This window comes from Molossus molossus, unplaced genomic scaffold (assembly GCF_014108415.1).
Source record: "Molossus molossus isolate mMolMol1 unplaced genomic scaffold, mMolMol1.p scaffold_m16_p_8, whole genome shotgun sequence".
Classification (NCBI taxonomy): domain Eukaryota; kingdom Metazoa; phylum Chordata; class Mammalia; order Chiroptera; family Molossidae; genus Molossus; species Molossus molossus.
This window is the reverse complement of record NW_023425402.1, coordinates 34,746,923-34,763,897: the sequence shown is the minus strand read 5'-3', so window position 1 is coordinate 34,763,897 and position 16,975 is coordinate 34,746,923. Positions and strand designations below refer to the sequence as shown.

At 35.6% G+C, this 16,975-nt stretch overlaps 1 protein-coding gene across 1 annotated transcript in view; it reads right to left on the bottom strand.

Annotated features, from left to right (window-relative positions):
- The window catches only part of COL19A1 (collagen type XIX alpha 1 chain), a 325,038-nt gene that overhangs the window by 258,385 nt on the left and 49,678 nt on the right, over nucleotides 1-16,975 (bottom strand). Inside the window, exons 6-8 of the mRNA XM_036248752.1 lie at nucleotides 13,610-13,690; nucleotides 8,766-8,891; nucleotides 7,627-7,689 (exon numbers count right to left, since the gene is read on the bottom strand). Of these exons, the coding sequence (XP_036104645.1) occupies nucleotides 7,627-7,689; nucleotides 8,766-8,891; nucleotides 13,610-13,690 (270 nt within the window). The remainder of the gene's footprint in view (nucleotides 1-7,626; nucleotides 7,690-8,765; nucleotides 8,892-13,609; nucleotides 13,691-16,975) is intronic.

Here is a 16,975-nt window from a genome sequence, read left to right as displayed (position 1 = left end):
TTCCCTTAAGCATTAAGCCCTAGACATAACATTCAGGCCTCAGTTGTATTTCAGCTCCAGGCCCAGAAAAGCAGCAAGGCCATGCAGGGCAACATCATGGCTGACATCAGGAGCAGCCTAAATGACTAATGACCCCCTGCCCTTGTGCTAACCTACCATTGGAGACCACCACCCTGAAAGGACACACCTGGAAAGCTGGTGAATGTTCTATTAAGATCCACCCCTGGGACCTCCACTAAAATCCCACCTTTGGAAACAGATAAAACCCCTAAAGATGAAGGACCTAGTTCATTTCTCCCATCCCCTCCCCTCCTCCTTTCCTCTCCTCTCCCAATGCCTTTGCCCTCTTCTTCTCCCAGACACGTTTTCTTTGCCTTTTTTGCTCCTAAGCTCCAAGGGCCCTTCTTTTGCCTCCATAACTTGTTTCCTGAGTTCAGACAGGCAAGCTGACTCACTTCTTCCACTTCTCACTTCTTTTACCTCTCTGACTTTCTAAATAAACTTATACTTGTATTTAAGTCTTTACCAGAACTCAAGGACTGAGATCTAACATTCTGGTGCCATTTGCATTAACAAATGAATAAAAGAAAAGAGTGACTATTTAGATGTTAAAGTAGGAAGCATCTTATGATTAAAGAGTATAGAGGAGTCTTCAAAAGATATCTGCTCTAACAAGAATGACTTAGTATTTATTATTTTTCAAAAAATGATTTAAAGGTGATTTAATGACTTTCTTAATAGTTACTTAATTCTGATACAGAAATGTTTTTTAAAGGGGACCAGGATATTTAAAAAGTATTTTACTCCTTCTAAAACTGACATAAAATTTATTTGTATGCCAAGAACCTTAAATTGATAGAATTTGTAAGTCAAAGAATAGGAAAGTCGGCTAAGAAATGGTAATATATATTACACCCCAATCACCAACAATTAAGCCTTGTCAAAGCACGTTTGTGTCAATCTTACAAGGTAGGTAGAACTGATAGATGATATACCCTCCTTTACAAATGAGGGAAATGAAGCCTGGAGAGACGATGTGGTTTGTCCAAATTCACACTGCTAACCTGAGAAGAGTTAGGATTAAACCAGAGATCTTTCTACTATGGATTCTCTTAATTCTGTAACCTTGGGCACATCGATTTACTTATGCAGGGTTCTCTCAGTTGCACAATGAGGATAAAAATATTGGGTTGACATTTTTTATGAGGTTATGAAGGTAAAATAAGATATTACAAGTGGAAATGCCATGATCAAAGAATACAGATAAGTAAGCTGAAGTATTTTTAAAATTTGAAGCAACTTTCAAAATGCACACAGTGCGTCCTGGCTAAGAGAAGGACACTCGAATCGATAGGCCTGGATTCAGATCCCAGCTTGACAATGTACCATGTGGCAGTAATATAACCCCCCTAAACCTCAGTTTTGTCTTCTGTAAAATAGTAATATTGATACCTAATATAAAGGACTATACGGGAAAAAACATAACATATCTAAAATACTCTTACCCAGTGTCTGGCACATTGGTAAGAACTCAGTAAATACTAGCTATTAGTATTATGATCTATATGTTCAGTTTGTTTGATGGAAGTAGTTCTTAGAACTAGATATTAATTATGTTTTTCCTTTTTATTGAATTTATTGGGGTGAAACTAGTTAATAAAATTATATAGGTTTCAGGTGCACTATTTTATAACACATCATCTGTACACTGTATTGTGTTCATGACCCCAAGTCAAGTCTGTGTTCAACACCATTTATGCCCCCATACCCTCCTTTACCTTCCCCTCCTCCCCAGCAATCACTATACTGTTGTCTGTATCCATGAGTTTCTCTTATTTTTCCTTTTTTGCTCAATCCCTCTACCTCCCTAGGGTCCCCCTGCCCCCAGCTGTCAGCCTGCTCTCTATGAGTGTGTCTCTATTTTGCTTGTTAGTTTGTTTTGCTCATTAGATTTCACACGAGTGAAATATTATGGTTCTTGTCTTTCTCTGACTAGCATACTTCCCTTGACATAATGCTCTTTTTATATAATGATATTGAAAGCAAAAGTATCCTGAGTAATATGATTTAAAGGGCAAAAATAAATGCTCTGTCCTATCTCAAAAATTCTTCTCAACTGCGTGCTAAATTACCAGAATTTCCATGCAAACTACAATGGGCAGACCTTCATTTGGGACTCAAATGACTATGAATGGCTTTGTTTAAGTTTACTGTGTGCCCTGACTGGTTTGGCTCAGAGGTTAGAGTGTTGGCCTGTGAATCAATGAGTCAAGGGTTTGAAACCGGTCAAGAGCACATACCTCAGTTGTGGTTTGTCCCCGGCCTTGGTCAGGTGGTGTGGTAGTCAACCAGTCGATGTGGCTCGATCACATCGATGTTTCTCTCTGTCTGTCTGTCTCTCTCTCTGTCTCTGTCTCTCTCTGTGTCTCTCTCTCTCTCTCCCCCTCCCTCTCTCCCTCCCCCCCCTCCCACTCTGATGATAAATAAAAAAATATCCTTGGGTGAGGAATAAAAAAATAAGTTTACTGTGCAACTTTTAGGGATCAGTCATTGTTCAGATATAGTCTTCTACCTTTTATTTTGTTTTGTTTTTTTGTTTGTTTATTTATTTTTAATACTCACCCGAGGACATTTTTGCATTTATCTTCAGATATAGAAGGAGAGAGAGAAGGAGAAAGAAAGAGAAATATCAATGTGAGAGAGACACATCGAGTGGTTACCTCCACATGAGCCCAATGAGGCCAGGGACAAACTGCAACCAAGGTATATGCCCCTAGCAAGAACCAAACTCGGGACTCTCTGGTCCATGGGCTGCCACTCTAACTGCTGAGCCAAACTGGCTAGGGCATAAAATAAGTAGTCCAAATAAATTATGTGCTCATCAATAGAGGAGTGGATAAAATGCTGTGGTACATTTACACAATGGAATACTATGCAGCTGTAACAAAGAAGGAACTCTCACCCTTTGTAACAAAGTAAATGGACCTGGAGATTATTATGCTAAGTTAAATAAGCTAGTCAGAGAAAGACAAATACCATGCAATCTCACTCATATGTGGACTCTAATGAACAAAATAAACTGACCAACAAAATAGAACCAGAGGCATAGATCGATGACTGACAGATCTCAAGGGGAGAGGGGTGAGGAGAACTGGATAAAAGAAAGTGAAGAGATTATCCAAGAATATATGTGAATAGCCCATGGACACAGACAATAGTGTGGTGAAGGCCAAGGGGGTGTGCAGGGGCTGGGTGGGTAGGAGAGGGGTGGAGAATCAGTGACATCTGAAATAGTTTCAACAATTTAAAAAACTTTTTAAAAAAGAATCATGAACTCTTAAGGTGTGAAAGGAATTTAAATGTGTTTCAACCTAGAAAAATAACAAAAACATAATCATCTCCTAGAAAGAAAACAAAAACTTCAGCACAAATTAATTTACCTAGTTAGCTAACAAAAGACATGACACTAAAGAGTGAGAAACAGAACAGCTAAGTTTTGAGAAGAGTGGGGAGAAGGAAAAGGAAATCCATAAGCATGGATATTGCCTAGGATTATATCCTTAGAGGTCCAGATTACTCTCCATCTTCCCCATAAAACTCTCCTCAGTCTTCACAGACCATTCTCGCAGGACATCTGCAACTCTCCTATACCTAATATATATGGCCTACTAACGTCCCTCTATCCCTTTCCAGATGTAAAATCCTTGAAAACAGAGAATGAGTCCTGTTCTTTCAGTCTCCTATACCACCTAGCAATATGTCTTACACAGAGAAGATGTTCAACAAAGATGCGCTGTTTATATAAAAGGTAGGGAGCTAAGGAAAAATCTTCAGTGGGGACACATCAGCAGGCAAGAAAAACCAGCCACAAGAAAATAAAACTACAGGCCAATATCCCTGATGAACTTAGATGAAAATCCTCGACAAAATATTAGCAAAACATATTCAAAAATACATTAAAAGGATCATAAACCATGATCAGAATATTCCATCCAAAAGCAACAGAATACATATTCTTCTTGAGTGCACATGACACATTTTCTAGTACAAAGTATATATTAGGCTACAAAACAAATCTTAATAAATTTAAGAAGACTGAAATCATATCAAGCATCTTTTCTAACCCAAATAGTATGAACCTAGAAATTAATTACATTAAAGAACTGGAAAATTCACAAATATGTGGACAGTAAACAACATGCTGCTGAACATCCAATAGGTCAAAGAAAAAAAAAACCTTGAGACAAATAAAAATGGAAATATAACATGCCAAAATTTGTGGGATGCAGCAAAAGCAGTTCTAAGAAGAAAGTTCATAGCAATAAATGCCTACTTCAAGATACAAGAAAAGTGTCAAATAAACCATCTAACTATACCTAAAATAAACTAGAAAAAGAAGAACAAAGGAAGCTCAATGTTAGAAGAAGGACGGAAATGGCATAGAGCAGAAATAAGTGAAATAGAGACTAAAAAGGGAATAGGGAAGATCAACAAAACTAAGAGCTAGTTCTTTGAAAAGATAAACAAAATTGACAAGTCTGTAACTAGACTCACCAAGGAAAAGAGAGAGGACTCAAACAGAATCAGAATTTAAAAAGATGATACAACTGATATCACGGAATGCAAAGGATCATAAAAGACTACTGTGAAAAATTATATACTAACAAATTTGACAACCAAGAAGAAATGGATAAATTCCTAGAAATATACAACCTACCAAGACTGAATCATGATAAAATAGAAATCTGAACCTGGAGATTACTAGCAAGGTAATTAAATTAGTAGTTGAAAATCTCCCAACAAAAAAAAAAGCATGGGACCAGATGGCTTCACTGGTGAATTTTACCAGATATTCAAAGAATTAATAACAATTCTTTTCAAACTTTTCCAAAAAAGGAGGAAAGTCTTCCAAATTCATTTTATGAGGCCAACATTACCCTGATACCAAGACCATACAAGTACGCCACAAAATAAGATTGTAGCCAATATCCCCGATGAACATAGATATTAAAATCCTCAACAAAATATTAGCAAACCAAATTCAACAATACATTAAAAGGATCATAGATCATGATCAAATGGGATTTATTTCATGGATGTGAGGATTGTTCAACTTTCACAAATCAGGCAATGTGATATTCTATATTAACAAAATAAAGCATAAAATCTACATGATCATCTCTATAGATTCTGAAAAGGCATTTAATGAATTCAACATCCACTTGTGATAAAAACTCACAACAAAGTAAATATAGACAGAAAATACCTAAACGTAATAAAGGCAGCATATGAGAAGGCCACAGCTAGCATCAAACACAATAGTAAAAATCTGAAAACCTTTCCTCTAAGAGCAGGAATCAGACAAGAAAGTTCACTCTCACCACTTTCAACATAGTACTGAAAGTCCTAGCAAGAGCAATTAAGTAAAAAAAAAAAAAAAGCCATCCAAATTGGAAAGAAGTGAAACTGTCACTATTTGCAGATAACAGAATACTATATATAGAAAGCCCTAGACCCCCATCAAAAAGCTGTTAAAACTAAAAAAAAAATTCAGTAAAGTCACAGGATATAAATGCAACACACACACAAAGAAACTGTTGTTTTTCTATACACTAATAATAAACTACCAGAACAAGAAATAAAAACAATCCCATTTACAACTTCATAAAAAGAATAAAATACCTAGAAATAAGTTTAACCAAGGAAGTAAAAGACCTATATATTAAAACTATAAGACATTAATGAAAGAAATTGAAGAATATACAAAAAAAATGGGAAGACATTCCATGCTCATGGATTGGAAGCATCAATATTGTTAAAATGTCCATGCTAACCAAAGTAATCCACAGGTTCAATGCAGTCCCTATCAAAATCCCAATGCATTTTTTTAAAAGAAGTAAACAAATAATTTTAAAACTAGTATAAACCACAGGAAACATCAAATAGCCAAAGCAATCTTCAAAGAATAGCAAAGCTAGAGGTATCATGATTCCTGATTTTAAATTATACCATAAAGCTATAGTAATTAAAACAGTATAGTATAGGCATAAAACACAGTGATCAATAGAACAGACTAGAGAGCCCAGATATAAACCCACATGTATGCGATTAATTAATTTACAACAAAGGAGCCAAGAATATACAATGTTGAAAGAACAGTTTTTCCAATAAATGGTGTTGGGAAAACTGGACACCCACCCGCAAAAACAAACAAACAAAAACAAAAAACAAAAAACAAAAAAACAAAAAAAAACTTGACCACTATCTCACACCATACACAAAAATTAAATGAAAATTGATTACAGATTTGAATGTAAGACCTGAAACCATAAAACTCATAGAAGAAAGAATAGGCAATAAAACTGCTCAACATAGGTCTTGAAGATTTTTTTTTTCTAATGTGGTACCAAAAGCAAAAGCAAGTGGGATTTTATCAAATTAAAAAACTTCTGCACAGCAATGAAACCATCAACAAAATGAAAAAGCAACCTATTGAATGAAAGAAAATATTTGTAAATCATATATCTGATAAGGGGTTAATATCCAAAACCTGTAAAGAATGCATGCAATTCAATAGCAAACACAAACAATCTGATTAAAAAATGGGCAGAAGACCTGACTTGACAAAGAAGACCTATGGATGGCCAACAGATTTTCAACATCATTAGTAATCAGAGAAATGAAAATTACAACCACAGATATTTTGCCTCACACCTGTTAGAATGGCTATTATCAGAAAGACAGACATTAACAAGTGTTGACAAGGATGTGGAGAAAAGGAAACCCTTGTGCACTGTCGGTAGAAATGTAAATTGGTGCAGCAACTATGGAAAACAGTATGGAAGTTCCTCATAAAACTAAAAATAGAAGGACTTTTGATTCAGCAAATCCACTTCTGCATATTTATCCAAAGAAAACAAAAATACTACCTTAAAAGATATAAGCACCCCCATGTTCATTGCAACATTATTTAATAAAGCCGGGTCAGGAAAACAACCTAAATGTCCATTGATGGATGAATGGATAAAGAAATTGTGGTGTATGTGTGTGCATGCATGGGTATACACACACATACATATGCAACGAGTCATACAAAGAAGACAAATACTATGAGCTCTCTTACAAGTGGAATCTAAAAAAAGAAAACAAAGCCATAGATACAGAGAGCAGACTGGTAGTTGCCAGAGGCGGAGGCAGTGGGAGAGGTGAGAGAATTGGGTGAAGGTTATACATTTATTAAGTTAAGAAAGACTTCAGTGGGAACCCATCAGCAGACTAGAGAAGCAAGAACTCAAGTATTTGAAAAACAGAATGTTAAAGAAGCCTAGGGCACAACTAAATGCTAAACTTTTTTGCTGCACAATTTTGCTTCCTGTTTACAAATACAAAGTTTTGGATTTCCAGAACTTTTGAAATTTTAATCCAGCCTTCTAATAGTAACTCAAAGCAGACTTGAATGCTGATGTAGTCTTTCTGATTTCAGAGATCAGCATTTAAACATAATCCTTGATATTCTTTAACAAAAATGTGCATTTGTCTGGGACATAAAAAAATGAGATGGACATATTTTTAAGTCACTTTTGAACAAATTTACTTTCATCCCAAAAGTGTTGTGTGGTGTCTTACCGGTTCTCCTTTATCCCCTTTCTGACCAGGTGAGCCTGGTGCTCCGGGTAATCCTGCTTCTCCCTGAGCAAAAATGAATTTCTGTTATCAAACATTCTGTCACACTGAGCTAAAGACAAGTGGTTTATAAACATTACGCCAACAATAGTAAGGTAAAGCTTTGCTCCCCTCTGAGCTGATGCTGGGACCTCTGCTGGAACGTCCACCTTCCCTTGCTCAGGAGGCTCACTACTCTCCCTTATGATCTCCATGCGACCTTCCATGGACTGGGACCTGTGCTGCTCCTCTAGGGGGCCCCTGCACCTTGTACTTGACTTTCAACGGAGTTTACTGTACAGCATTAATTGCTAGAGAAAATGTAAGATTCCTCTAAACTTTCACCTAACCCCAATCCCACTCCTCCAGCCAGGGGTGAAGCAGTAGCAGGGTGTGTTAAATCCTAGGGCATGTTTTAGGTCACAGTGCCAGGGGACATCCTGCTTGAGGCACTGTGGCAAGTTTTTCTTTCCTTGGGTTTAGGCAAAGAGGAAGGCCATCAAGAGATCCCTCAGCCTACTCTTAGCACAGGCCCCATGACTGCCATTAATATCCAGAAAAGGAGTGGATGTAGGTTCATGAGCCCAGCTTTTCTCACGGGGGACGATACCAGTACAAGGGAAACAAATTCTTTAAGTATTTCCCATACAACTTATGGCAGAAGGAGATCACCATAAGTTGGGGATACTGGACAAATACAGTCTGCGCACAACAAAGACATACTCTGTGGTGCCTTTGTATATGTGTTGAAGAGCAGGCACTTCAACTGTGAATGCGCAGAACTGAAGCCTATTCTTGGCACACGTTAAGTACCTAACACTGTCTGTTGTACAGGTTGTTCCTCTCTTCACCTTCCTATTCTTTCTAAGTCATGCCCTGAAAAGAAGGTCTGATGGGCTCGGAACCAGAACCATCCAGATAAAAACCCAGAAATCCTATCCCCAGTCCCCTTCTCTTAACCTACCCCCATGACTGAGTGGCTTAAGCATGTAATGTAACTAGCACTAAAGGATAGCGCATTCTAGGCACTAGGGTCCCACGCAAGGGGCCTGGCTCACCCTGTGGAGTGGCTTTTCAGTGGGCATAGACTAATACTAGCATACCTTGTTTGGAATGCACTGACACTGGTCTTCACGTTCCTGCTTTGCTGGCAGATATGCAGACACTTTGCTGGCCTGAGCAGGTAGTGATGATGATGCAGTACTTCCAATGCCATCTTGCTCTGGGCACTAAAATCCAAAAAGAGGCCTTAGGAAATGGGGCAAATTCCAAACATCCTGACATTCTAAACACTGGCTCCCGCCAAACTAGGAATGACTGGCGTCACCTGTTAGAACTACCTTCTAATCAACCAAAACTTGACATTAGTATATGAAACTTTATAATGCCTTTGCCCTTTCATCCACTCCCCTATCTGCTTTATTATGCTGATAGCACTAGAGATGCATCAACGTGTTGGTTTTGGTGAGACATTTTAAAGCTATTACAGGTGACTTTATTTATTTATTTATTAAAATATTTTTTCTTTATTCACTTTACAGAGAGAGGAAGTGAGAGGGAGAGAGAGAGAGAAACATCAGCAAGCGAGAACATCAACTGGCCGCCTCCTGCATGACCCCCACCAGGGATCGTGACCACAACCTGGGCATGTATCATGACTGGGAATTGAACCTGAAACCTCTTGGTGCATGGACTGACACTCAACCAGTGAGCCACACCGGCCAGGCTACAGGTGACTTTATGACAAATACAGTAATAACAAACATGTATAATAATTGAATTTTACAATAAAATAATTTATACAAATAATATCTGTATATGTTTTAGGAACACAATTTAAAATAAAATAATACAATTTGAACTTTTAAGACATAGTTTACTTCAACAAGATGATTGTAAAGGCATGTAAAAGTAGAAAATAAATTCTCTTTTACACTGTAAGATGTTATATATTTAATGAAAGTATATCTTATTCTAGTCCATTGTCCTTTAAAGTTATTAAAAAGTCTCCACTGGCCCTGACTGGTTTGGCTCAGCGGTTAGAGCGTCAGCCCACGGACCAATGGATTGTGGGTTTGATTCTGGTCAAGGGCATGTGTCTCAGTTGCGGTTTGTCCCCAGCCCTGGTTGGGGTTGTGCAAGAGGCAGCCACTCGATGTGTCCCTTTCACATAGATGCTTCTCTCTCTCCTCCTCTCTCTGCCTCCCACTCTATCTGAACAAAAATGGAAAAATGTGCTCTGGTGAGTATAAAAAAAAGTTTCCATTGTAACAGACAAGTGGTGAATTTTATATTTATCCAGTGGGTACACTACATTTGGGACAACATTAAAGACAAATTTGGTTACAAAGCAATGAACTTTTTCTCTCAAAAAATCAATCCAGATGGGGAGTCTACAGAGGACAAACACATCCCATCCTTTCATCCCAACATCCTTCACCAGGCTCCCTCCTCACCACAGTTTGTAACTTGGAATTTGTAATTTCATAACTCTGAATTTGCAGTTTAGGGGAAGAAGTTCACATATGACTTTGTATACTACAAATTAGATGTGCATGAAAAATACGGTCAGAATACAAAACTAAAAGATTGTCAATGGTTCTTTATTGTGGTAAAATCATGGTTGGTATTAATTTTGTCTCTGAATTTGGCTATATTTTCTAAGTTTTTTTATAATAAACATGCATAACTTAAAAAAAATTACAAATCATTTTGAAAACTGGGTAGTACTCTAATGCTTGTGAGAACAATAAAAGAATGTAAGAAAAATAGCACCCAGTAACACTGTGACTAGTTTCTTCTCTTCCCACTTGTTCTATCACATTGACTCTTTCCAGATTCAATGATTAGCTATCTTAGTATGTTCCAAGTCCACAGCATAGAAATACATTAGAATGATACGATTATCACCAAAATAGTTCCTTTAGTGCATATAATCTGATATAATTTTCTAGCCAATTCTTGCCCCATAGGTTGGTTCCCAGTCAGGTAATCGAGATCCAGTAAGTTTACACTTTTGCTATTGATAAATGATTAACTGTATTAATTGGAGATTTAAATTATTTTAAAAGTACATCTCAGGCTTCACTATAAAACTGTCCACACACACCAAAAATTACCTAAAGGAAACATAAAATGTACAAGTAAGTATTTCTCCCCTTGTGAAATCTCTGGTTTTGATTTGACACATATTTAATTAATTGGCCCTCAACATTTTAATCAAATTTCTCATTTACTTTCAGCAAATGTTCCTGATTTCCTCCTTCTGTTCATATTTGTTCATTTTATATCTGCAGTTATGAAACTGGACTGCTTTAGAAACTGAAAATTGAATCAATCAATAGAAGTAAAGAAGTATATTTATAGGTTATCTTGAATAAACTTCATTTTTGAAATATGCTATAAAAATTAGTAATAAAAAACATCTCTAATTTGAATTTCCAGGACAAAATTAGATTTTTAAGCAAGTATGTTACAATTTTCTAAATTCAACACATTAAAAAAAAAAACACCCAAAACAACAGTTGATGTCAGAATTATAGCAGATGCACTTAAGTGGCTTTTATATAATTATTTATCTTCCAAACTATGCATTTCTATTTGCAAAACATAACATGTTCTATTTTCTGTTAATCATTAACAGAATGTTGACGTTCCTCCAAATAATTATCAGCAGAAAAATAAACAGTCTTTTGTGTTTTTTTCCCATAGTTAGAGATGAATTTCTACCTTATTTTCTACTCTTTAAAACTAACTCCTAAATAGTATTTTTGAAACATAATTTAAATTATTTTTCATAATTTGTGAAGTCATGTCACTACTTTTAATAATCTACTCTATCAAATCCATCACCTATACTGCCTTAAACAGTTTTCTCATCATTTGAGTTGAAAATGTCTATACTCTGTGATAACACAGAGTACTAATTATTGATCAAAAATATATTATTTGGATATATCAAACCATCATTGTTACTTTTCAATCACAAAAAAATTATTATTTTAAGAGCTCTTACATCACAAAAGCATGATTATTTTTAAAAAAACTTTTGAAGAATTAACATCTTCAAGATATAAATGTGTGACTCCACGAAGTCTAGGTAATTCAAGTCTGTAGATTGGCATTCTAAATTATCCTTTTAGATATTTATAGAAAGACATTTGGCTAGCTTTCATTTTACTGGGAATAAGAGCCATAAACTGAATTAGAGATATGCTTTATAAAACAAGTTACATAAGCAAAACATAAAAGTTTCAAAGACTTAGCTTGCTTTGAGTCAACTGGTCACATTATTATCCTATAACACATAATGAGTGATAAAAAATAAAAATATTTTTTGCATTAGTAAACTATTGATAAGCCCCGCTGCTGTGGCACAGTGGTTGAGCATTAATCCATGTACCAAGTGATCACCGGTTCGATTCCCAGTCAGGGCACAAGCCCAGGTTGTGGGCCCGATACCCAGTGTGGGGTATGCAGGAGGTGGCCAAAGTTTCTATCTCTCTCTCTCCCTTTCCCTTCCTTTCTAAAAATCAATAAAGCAAAAAACATTTTTAACTATTGATAAAAATTTTCATATAAATTTTTATGGTTGCGTGTAGAACTTCTGGAAAATCTGAGATACAAAGAAAAACATTTTCACCCTTTACTTTTACTTTTCATATGTTCTTTCTATAAGGTGTCTTGAAAGTTATCCCTTTCAAACACATTTTTGTCCCATCAATCTCCTTCAGTAGTTGTTAGTCAACAAGTCATGAAACAATGTTTTGACTATCCTCTAAAAACAAAGCACTAGTCATTTTTTTTTTAAAGTACAGAAATATAAATCCCCTCAATGAGTTTAAAATGTAGTTGAATAAATTACAGCTATATCTAATAATATAAGATGGCACACATGACCATCACAATGAGAAAGATAGAAATGATTAAATTTGGAATTTCTTTGGAATAGAAGATTGGTACAATAAAGTAATAGTTGTACAGTTAGGTTGGAAATATTAAGAATGAGAGGCTAAGAAACTGGAGATATATAAAATTTATTTTTGTTACAGACGTTTCTCCTTTTTCCCCCATAGACACCTTTCTCCCGATTCCCCCCACCCCAACAGCATTGTTGCCTATGTCCATTGGTTATGCATATATGCATATAAATTCTTTGGTTTATCTCTTCCCTCTCCCCCCGACCCCTCCTCTGAGATTTGTCAGTCTGAACCCTACTATTTCTATGTCTCTGGGTCTATTCTGGATTTATATTTTGTTGCCAACAGTGAACAATCAAAGGCTTTGAGAAAGAGGAGTAGAGGGCAGAGACTATGCCTTGTTTATGTCTGTATGCCTTGTTCCTTAACACAATGTCTAGACGATCAATGTCATTGAATAATAAATGTTTAGTGGAAGAAAGAAAATGAATATACAAAGCAGCGATTCAGAGTCTTATTCTGGTTATGCTGGAAAGCAAAAGGGCTGAAGACAGGTAGGGCAGTTGAGACAATAATGCAACAATCTAGGAAATAGGCAAAGGTGGAGCATGATAGTCACAGGAAAAAGAAAGATGCAGATGAAAAATCTATCACAAAAGTAAACTATCCAGGAGACAGGCTAGAGGAGGGAAATGAATGTGAATAAGGTATGATCACACATTTAACAACCCTGTACCTGGAGAACTATGATTCTACTGTTACAACATAGTTGAGGGAGAAAAGCATAAATTCTCTTTTACTTATGTTGCATCCAAAGTGAAGATATATTATTCCCAAAGTTCAGGACGGAAGGCTGGGATTAAAATATTTAGCAGAAACTATGGGAAAGCTCTAAGATGGGGCTCTTACTTAGAACAAATTACTCACACGGCTTGAACAGAAGGTGCTCAGTGCTGCCCTACTTTTGGATTCTATAGACTAGGCAACTGGCATTCTACATTCTTCACATGCCAAGAAAATGAACTTACCTTAGTATGTGGTATTTCGCAACAAGTTTCTTTAGCTATGAAGTTTGAGTTACAGTAGATTTTAAGTTGGTGAAGTTCAATCTATTAAAAAATTAGTAAAAGATATATCATTAGTTTTTTAGGAAATCACATTTAGGCACTTAAAAATCGTGGCAATTTAAGTGGTAAGAAAAAAGAAGCTAATACAAATAAATTACCAGTAGATATTTTTAATATTTTTATTAGTTTAGGAGCATGATTTTGATGGACCATTTGAGAAACAGATTCAGTTATCAAGATCAGTCTATATATAGTGGAAATCAAGGAATTAAAAAAATTGCAAACCTTTGCTAGTTATTTTAAAGTTTAAATAATAAAAAAGAAATATTTAATTAAAGAAAGATATTGCTATTCACTATAATAAAGTATATCCCCACAAAAATGAAGATAATGAAAATAAATATTCTGGGAAAACAAGTAAAGTAAAAAGTAAAAGGTCTGAGCACATGATAGAAAACAATTCATTTGTAGTTCCAGATCTATTTGAGAAATGAAAAAGATAGTCACTTCCTAATAAGAAAAAAAAAAGGTGTTTAGTTTTTAATCTGTTTTTCATGCATTCTGTCTAATAACTATGGATTTTATATAAAATGGGCATAGTCTTGACTATGAGCAGGACTCACAATCTTTACAAAAATAACTGATACCTTCTATTAATCTGCTCCACAGATTCATAGTTTTTGGCATTTGAACATGAAATTAAAGTAGTTCAAGGAAAATACTATCATGCCTTTAAATGCAAGGTCAAACAATCAAACAAAAGCAAGTAAATAGTACAGACTATTAATAAAATTTCAATATAAGAGGCACATAAATAAGCTATTTTATTAATTTATTTTTGTTACAAATAAGCCATTTTAAATCTTTGTGGTTGAAAGTTTAATAATTTAATTAATAATTAGTTGTATGATGATTGGACATATAAAACAGGTCAGGAGCAACCTCTTCTGTCCACCACTCCTCCCTGCCTTAGTCTCCCTCCCTCTGCCTCTCTCCACATCTTCTCTGTCTCCCACAATAACAGAGCTAGATTATACATTACTTTGAAGTCAATAAGTACTTTCTACAGAAAGACCCAACTGTAATATTATGATAATTAATGTTATGATAATAGAAAGCAGATATCTGCAGTTCTAAATCACCCCCCCCCCAAAAAAAAGGCAAAGTGCTATAACTAATAGTCTACACTGAGATGAACAAATCAGTTCAGTTCATTGGAAGTATTAAGAACTTCAGACATCTTGTGAGTTCATGACCTAAGATTTGCAGCCAATGCAAAATTCTGAGATGAAAGAAAATTTAATTTCTTTTGTATAACTTTTTGCATGGTTAATGAAATTATTTTTTACTTATAAAGTTTAAATACGCTGTCTTACATAGGCTAATGAAATTCCAAGCAGTAATATACCCATTATGTCGAATGAAGAAGGGGGACAACAATTCATTTTCTTAACTAAAACTTATTTATCATCGTTGTTATCAACATAGTCAATAAATATTGAAATTCTATTATGTACCATCCACTGTGCTAAGCCCTTCATGTGAATTGTGTTACTTAAATGAAGAGAGATGGTCAATTTTTTTTTTATTGGAATCTCATCAAGTAGCCATGACACTGAAACTATAATTGACCTAGTTTAATCATACCTTTGTTGTTCATTAGTTATTTTCAAGTCTTTCATTAACACAGTGCTTTAGAATGAAAATGTTTAGGGCTAAATCTTTTACTGACCCTTATCACACAGTATATTTAGTTGAAAAAATCCTGCCCACCAGTGTGGCTCAGTTGGTTGAGTGTCACCCCATGCACCAGGAGGTCACAGGTTCAATTCCCAATCAGGAGGGGGCATGCAGGAGGCGGCAAATAGATGTTTGCTCTCTCTCAAAGATGTTTCTCTCTCTCCCTCTCCCTCTCCCTTCCTCTCTCTCTGAAAGCAATAAAAACATATTTTTATAAAAATCCTTTATATCAGTTTTATCACCTATCTCTGATAAAAGCACACGGGAAATATATGTAAAATAAAACACAATCATTAGAATTTTTTCAATAACATACGTTCTGAATAAACGAAACATTTTTATACAACAACTGGTCTTATGAATCACAGAACTTGCAAGGAGATAATAAAAATTACTCCACTTAAAGTTTTAGCATTTTTCATTTAGTATTTTATTTGTTTATTTAACTTAAAGAGTGACTATCTCCTGAAAAAGCTACAGCATTGTGATTCGCCTTTAATTTTATCCTTAAATGAAAAGATTCCATATTGAACTACAAAACTACTATAACATTGTAATTTTCAAATCTGTGTTTTTATAAGGACACACCTGATATTCTTCAGCCTCAGGTTCTGGTTTAATTCTTTCCTTGGGTGAGAAGTTAATGCCACAGGATAGACACTCAACCTTCAGAGGATGAGCTCTGAGCCTGGACCCCACTCTTACAATAATTTGTTGCTGTTTCTCCCTGAAGATTATGATTTTATCTTAGTGTACTCTTTGGTTCTTTTAGTTTCTCTGAGACCAAAGCCCACTTCTCTCACTAGTCCTATAAGGACCAGATTCTAGTCCCAAAGTCTGGTACATGCCGCAGGTATTACTGCCTTTACCTACTACTGTTGCTACAATTCCCTGGAGCTAATTTCCAGTCTGCCTATATTCCAACTGCTGCTGGGAGTCATACTTCTGTTGTTCCAGCCACTGGTCTCCACTTCCTCCCTTGCCTTTGGAGATACCTTTCTGAAAGCTCTGGCTAGTATTGTTGTTACTTTAATTAATACTGTTTTTATCAGCAGCAACCATTTACTGTCATAGACTTTAATCCTTCCATTAGCCTTTAAGAACTTTGAGAGCAGGAATAGAAGGTATTCTTTCTTTTCCCTACTTTCTTATGCTAAGGTTGAATGCCATGTCTGGTCCTGAATAAATAAATAGATTTATGGAGAACTGACCAAGTACTAGGCACTACAGCAATACTCTATACAATAACAAGTGATTCTATCAACACTCTTATAATTGAGGACACTGAGACTCAAATAAATTAACAGCTAACAAGATACATCATAACAGTTAAGTAGATGAGGTAGGATTTGCAAGCACATCTGTCTGATCCCCAAGCTAGTTCACTCTCCAAGATGTGTGATGTCTTGTCCCCAGGACTGGCTTGTGCTCTGGCCTATTTTGCTGATCTTCACTGAGCCCCAGTTATGGCATTTTCACTGATGTGTTCACTGTCTCTAAGGGAAGACAGTTTAAAAATAATATTTTTTGGAAAAAAAAAATGCATGTGTGTAAAATTAGCTGGCCAAATATATATCTGCAAAGAAT